The sequence below is a fragment of the Oxyura jamaicensis genome, chromosome 4, assembly GCF_011077185.1.
Source record: "Oxyura jamaicensis isolate SHBP4307 breed ruddy duck chromosome 4, BPBGC_Ojam_1.0, whole genome shotgun sequence".
In the NCBI taxonomy this organism is placed as follows: Eukaryota; Metazoa; Chordata; class Aves; order Anseriformes; family Anatidae; genus Oxyura; species Oxyura jamaicensis.
The window spans coordinates 90,395,650-90,401,649 of record NC_048896.1 but is presented as its reverse complement, the minus strand read 5'-3'; the positions used below and the strand labels follow the sequence as shown (position 1 = coordinate 90,401,649).

The following is a 6,000-nucleotide window of genomic DNA, read 5'->3' as shown; positions in this document are numbered from 1 at the left end:
GTTGTGTCTTTCTGGCAGAAGAAAAAAAATCAAAGCAGAGACAGATGCTTTTTGACAATTTAGTTGCATGGGAAACAACGTGCCGAAGCGGTGAAGGACAGCAGAGCCCCAGTGAAACCCAGGGAAGAACAACCCTTCAGGCTAAGCCAACGTCTGTTGATCTGTGTGTGGGCGAATGTTCCTGGTGGAAATTGGACCTGAGAGCTGCGTGAGGTGCCGTGAGGAGAAGCGATGTGCTGGCTGTCCTCATCTGACGGGGAGTCACCTGGACTAATGCCCTTGCCACTTGTGCCTGCTGCCTTTGGGCTGTGGAGAGGAATCTTCCTCTTCCTATATATCCAGCACTGTGTCTTAGCGTGGGGGCTAGGCTGACATGAGTGGTTTGTAGGGTTTTGCACGGAGTCCTGTGTATGGTGTTGGGTCCTCCCAGTGCAGGAGAGCCATGGGCATACTGGGGAGAGCCCAGTGGAGGGCCACAGAGATGATGAAGGGCCTGGAGTGCCTCTGCTGTGAGGAGAGGCTGAGAGAGCTTGGAGAAGGGAGGCTCCAAGGGTCTCATCCATGTTCATAACCACCTGAGGGGAGGCTGCAGGGAGCATGGGGCCAGGCCGAGAGGCGCTGGGCACAGCCTGGAGCCCAGGAGCTCCCTCTGAGCACCAGGCAGCCCTGCTGGGCCGGGTGGGGATGGAGCCTGGCACAGACTGCCCAGAGCCTGGGGGGGCTCCTCCTGGGGGGCTCCAGGAGCCGCCCGGACGTGGGGCTGGGCCCCCAGCTCGGGCTGACCCTGCTGGGCCAAGTCTCAATGCCCAACTCCCCCAAATTCCCACCCCGTTGTAGCCCCCCCCCCCTCCACCCCAACCTCCCCCATCCCACCTGCGGGGCTCCAACACCGGCGGGGGCCGAGAGAGCTCCTCGCGGGGGGAGGCTCGGGCTCCTCCTTCCCCCTCCTCCTCCTCCTCCCGGAGCCCCGGGGCCCTCCCCAATCCCCTCGGCCGGGCCCCGCCGCGCGTTGGCTGCCGCCGGGGCCGCCAGTGAGGCTGCGCTGCGGCTGCGGGGCCGGATGGCCGAGCCCGCCCGCCCCGCTCCCCTCACTCGGGCGGCGGCCGGCGGCGGGCGAGGAGCCGGGGCCGGGCCGGGAGAAGCAGCGCCATGGTGTCATGGATCATCTCCAGGCTAGTGGTGTGAGTAGCTGCCGGGGTGGGGTGGGGGGGTGACAGCTTGGGGACACGGCGGAGGGGGTGAGCAATGTCCCCTTGGTGTCCCTGAGATAGGGAATAGGGGAAGGCAGCAGCTTGTGGGCACCTTTGTTGGTGCGTTCCTTCCTGCCTCCCTTCTTTCCTTCCTTCTTCCCTTTTTTTCTTCCATCCTTCCTTTTTTCCTTCCGTCCCTCCCTCCCGCAGTGTCCCCCCCAGCCGCAGACGAGGAGCGTGAGGCTCCCTGCACCTGTCCCCCAGCATCGCCCCGGCTGCTGCATGGGAAGAGAAATATCCCTGGAAATGCTTCCCAGCAAACCGGGGGAAAAAATAACGAGCTCGACATGTGCCATTCATTCACCCGCCCCACCTGCCGAGGGATTCGGGGAGAAAAAAGGCATTTTCGGTGCCGCTAGCGAACGGAGCGAGTGGTTTGTGCACAAGGTGGGGCAGCGGGATGGCCGACCTGTCACCCACACTGCCTTCTGGAAACGGGGCAGGGCAAGGCTGGGACCCGCAGTCACGGCCATCGCTTGCCCCTTTTCTCCGTCCTGTAACAGAGCCACCAGCCCAGAACAGCTGTTGTGCTCTGAAGGCATTGCGGAGGAGCTGCGAGGGCCTGCCACTTCTCTTTGTCTGGCAGAAACGTGCCGGGAGGTTGCACCATCAGCACAGCCCCAGGGAGGCGTTTGCAAGGTCTCCTTTTTTGCCTTATGAAGCATAAAAAGAACAATTCGGCTCGATTTTAGCCATCTCTCTGTATCACTGAGATGTTGGGTGGCTGTTGGATATAAAGGATTTGGGGCTTTCTAGAGGTGAATTTAGCCCCCGGGGGTTTATGATCTGGATTCAGCTGCAGCGGTTGCTGGCCGGTTGGGGGTTTGCACTTCATTCTGGGAAAGCATCTGAAATATTTAAGTGATTTAACGTGAGCGGTATAACTGCAGATAGCTCTGCTGATTGCAATGCAAGGTGTAGCGTGCGTTGCCCATGGCTGCTTTCCTTTCCTCCCTACTAGACTAATTTCCACTTTGAAAATAGCTGTCATCATGCAATCCAAGTAATCCCCAGGAACAAGGAGTGTCTAAAGAGAGACGGTAATTGAACTTGCCATAGCGCACACATACATAGGTGATTTCATCTAAGGCACATGGACGGGGTAAAAATCAGAAAGGCAGGACGAAGAGCAGTTGACATCTGCATTCGGGTAATTAGCTGCGCACACAAACCTTCCCCATCTCTTCAGCTGCATCTGAACAGCATGTCACAGCCTGAAATACCTGTGCAGAGGGCGGTACCGATTGTTTGTTGTACTTGAATGTCAATGGCAAATAATAATTCGAAAATGCAATTTAAATATTAGGCATTTAGTAGTCGTAGTCGTAATTTAAAAGGAGATCTTGTGCAAGCCAGGCTTGGTCAGCGCTTTCTTTGCACCACCACTTCGTATATACCCATCCTTTGGGGATGCTTTGCACCGGGAGGTGCTGGTTCGTTGTGATCCCAGCAGGAAACTCAGATGTTGCTTAAAATGCCCCTTATGGGCAGTAACATTACAAAGAAAAAGAGGAGAGTGTAGCTAATCGTATGTCCCCTCAGTGCGGGCAGCTGTGTGGTGCGGAACAGCCCTCTGGTCTGGGCAGATCTGTCTGGGGAGAGGTTACCTGGCAGATTGGTCTTCTGAGCCCTTATGGGATTCCTTTAGGGGGAAAATAAAAAATACTAATAAAAAAAAATTGCGAATTCATCATTTATACTGTCAATACATTGTCAAGTGAAAGGGATGTTCACAGGAGAACCTGTTGCTGCACTTTTTGGTGACCACAAGGACAGGAGGTGTAGTTGCTGGTGACCGCTGCGAGCTTCCTACGGGCTCCTTTGTTCCAGGTAAGCCAGCCCAGTTCCTCCTGCAGCCAGGGGATGAGGGCAGCGCGGCGTGGCTCCTTGGAAGGCCACGCTGTACATGCACCGCATGTACCTGGGTTAACTGTCTTGTGGCCACGGGCTCCTCTACACACGCTGCCTTCAGATCAGGATCACTACAAAGATGTAATTTACCCAATCCGATTCCCCCGTCTGATTATGAATCGCCAGCTCATCCATCACGGCGGATAGCTGGGCTCTAAGCAGAATGGCCACCTGGTTAGGCTTTTTTTTCCTGCCCATGCCTATTCAGCTGGTTTTTTCCTCCAATCTTGTTAGCTGATAAGGATTATGAGGGAAAGCATCGCGGCGTGGTTTAGTTGTGCTGTGAATCCTGCTGTCTGCTCTCAGGGCTTGTGCTGATCTCCGTGGGGGTTTGCTGATATGACTCATCTGATAGGAAGGGCTCTAAAACCAAAAGCAACCTCTGCTTTGGCTCCTGAGTGCTTTGTCACTTCCATTTTCCCTGTGGTTTATCCGTGTCATTTATTTATTATTATTTTTAACGCACAAGAATGTGTTTCAGCGCCTTTTTACGTGTGGGGCTTGGACACAGCTTCACTTAGCAAACTGCTGTGGTGGTTTTGGGCATTGGTAACACCCGTGATTTGATTGTTGCTGGCTCAGTCCTGGCGATTTCTATTTGCAAAATGGTGCTGAAGGAGAGGAGGGCGAGCACTCCTCACCCACTTCACTCAGTAGGAAGTCAGGCAGTTGACTGCAAACCATCTCTGAGGTCAGTGTTTAGACTTTGCGCTGATGCTGGTCAGGAGTGCTCGCTTGTTCTGTCCTCCAGGCAGACCTGGTGGCTGGTAGCCTCCAGAAGGGGATAGACATTTCAGAGCAACATCTTACACTGCCGTTGCTGCTTGCTAAAGCTGAAGACTTTATTATTGTCGGGATCTGCTCTGGGTACTGTAGAAATGCATAACGAAAGGATAATCGTATCCCTGGACACCTTTTCATTTAAAGACCTCAGTTCTCATGGAAGATTTATCCTTTTCCAAGAACTATGGAACGTGCTTGTTGTGCCCGGGCTCGTACAGACCACAAGTAGAGCTTTGTGGAAGTTAGGTGTCTCACGTTGCCTCCTGAGAGCCTTTTGGTCGGGAAGACGTGGCAGAGGAAGGAGGCATCAGTGAAATGAGGCAGGATCTGACAGGTCATCGATACGTGGTGCTACTGTGTGGCTTGAGCATTAGAACTCCTGCTGTGAAGCGCTGAGGAGTGCATTGCAAATGTATGTACGGTGAATTAGCACGCCTTAATTATGCTTTTATTCCTGCATTTTTTTTATTTTAAAGAAAAACGTCAGTAGTGGCCTTTCTGGTCCTTTATGTCTTGCTGTGAAATGGGGTGGCAGCCTCAGAGGTGTTCCCTGGGAAGTCCCAATCCTATGGGAAGTGCCAGGGATTTGGGGATCTGTCAGAAGCAGCCTTTTGTCTGGCTGCCGCTGCAAGTAGGTAGCGCGAACAAAACCAAAGAGGACCTTCCTTTGAGCTGGTGAGTGAAATTTCCTCCCATCACGACTTCTCAGCTTTCCCCTTCTTGGTTAGCGTGGTGCCGATGTAGCAAGGGTAGGTGAGATCGGCCACCCCCATCCCCAGCTGGGGTAAACCCCCAGCACTGCTGAGTCAGCCACTGATTTAATCCATGCTCACTGCTCGCATTGGGAATGAATTTCCATTACAGACAAACCTGGCAGATCCTCCTCCTGTTTTTCCTGCGTATGGGAGGCCCGAGGAGATTTATGAATGAAGGAACGAAGTGATGTAACAGGTGACACGGCAGCAGAAATTGGTAACCTGGGTCCTCTCTGCCAGAGGCAGACAGCCGCAGGATCTGTGCAAGGGGTGGAGAGCTGCTCTTGGGAAGGAAAGCAGAGCCCGTCATTTTGGTTAGTGATGTGTCAGCATTAGCCTCTCCCTGGATGTATCGCGTATACGACAGCCCTTTGCAGTCCCCAGCGCTGTGAAAACACACACCACAGAGCGTGAGCTCTGGGCTGAGGCTACGGGACGAGGGCAGACGGCCTGCCACGCCTGCAGACGGTGCCACGAAACGCTAGCCGTTCGGTAAGGTGCTGCAAACCCTCGGAAACAGATCCTGCGGTCTCACGTTGCCGTTCCCCCTCGCACGACGAGCACCCAGCCCGCGGGGGCAGAACCTGCTGGCGCCACTCACAGCGCAGGTGCGACATTCGCTTTGCCCTTGGTATGAAATGTCGTGCTGCAGGGGGTAACGCTGCCTGCTGCTTTGTCAGCTGGGAGCCAGGTTCCCCTGCGCGAGCACGGATGTGCTGGAAATGCTCTGAGCCCCAGTGGGGAAGGCTGCCTTGCGTGCACACGTCGCAGATGTCACCAGTCCGGGTTTGGTGAGGCAGGATGTTTTACCAGGCTAGAAGTCGTGGAATGTAGCTGAGGGGCTTGACCTTTGCAGCTGTCCTAACACAGGCTTTTACCTTTAGGGGACCTCTTCCATAACGCTGTGTTAAAGTACTTCCAAACCATAATTTAGGCTTGTCCCCCCAGAATGGTTTTTACTCTCATTTTATTTGTAAGGGCACCGGGGCACAGACAGATCGAGTGGTGTATCCAGGACGCCACAGGAAAGCTGTAGTAATGGGTAGCATCTTTCCTCCACGCTCCTCGAGCAAGAAATTAAAGAGAATCGGGCGTTGGGTTTGTGGCTTGTTTTAAGGGTTGGTGATGGCTGTGGGAGGGGGAGAGCAAAAATACAGCCTTAAATAGGTGCTACCTGGAGCAGTTAACCAAGGGCTTAAAGCTTCTGAATAATGATTAGATTTCCTTCCATATCGTTCACTGCTTGTCATCAGTGTTAGAGACAGCAGAATGCAATAGCCAAAGTGCCCAGCTTAGGCCAC

General features: G+C 54.1%; 1 protein-coding gene across 4 annotated transcripts in view; it reads left to right on the top strand.

Annotated features, from left to right (window-relative positions):
• Positions 1-1,028: 1,028 nt before the first annotated feature.
• REEP1 (receptor accessory protein 1) overlaps positions 1,029-6,000 on the top strand; it is a 60,930-nt gene continuing 55,958 nt past the window's right edge. For all 4 annotated transcript variants that reach the window (XM_035326012.1, XM_035326011.1, XM_035326013.1 and 1 more), the window contains exon 1: positions 1,029-1,181. In XM_035326012.1, coding sequence (XP_035181903.1) covers positions 1,150-1,181 — 32 coding nt within the window. In that variant the 5' untranslated portion in view covers positions 1,029-1,149. The remainder of the gene's footprint in view (positions 1,182-6,000) is intronic.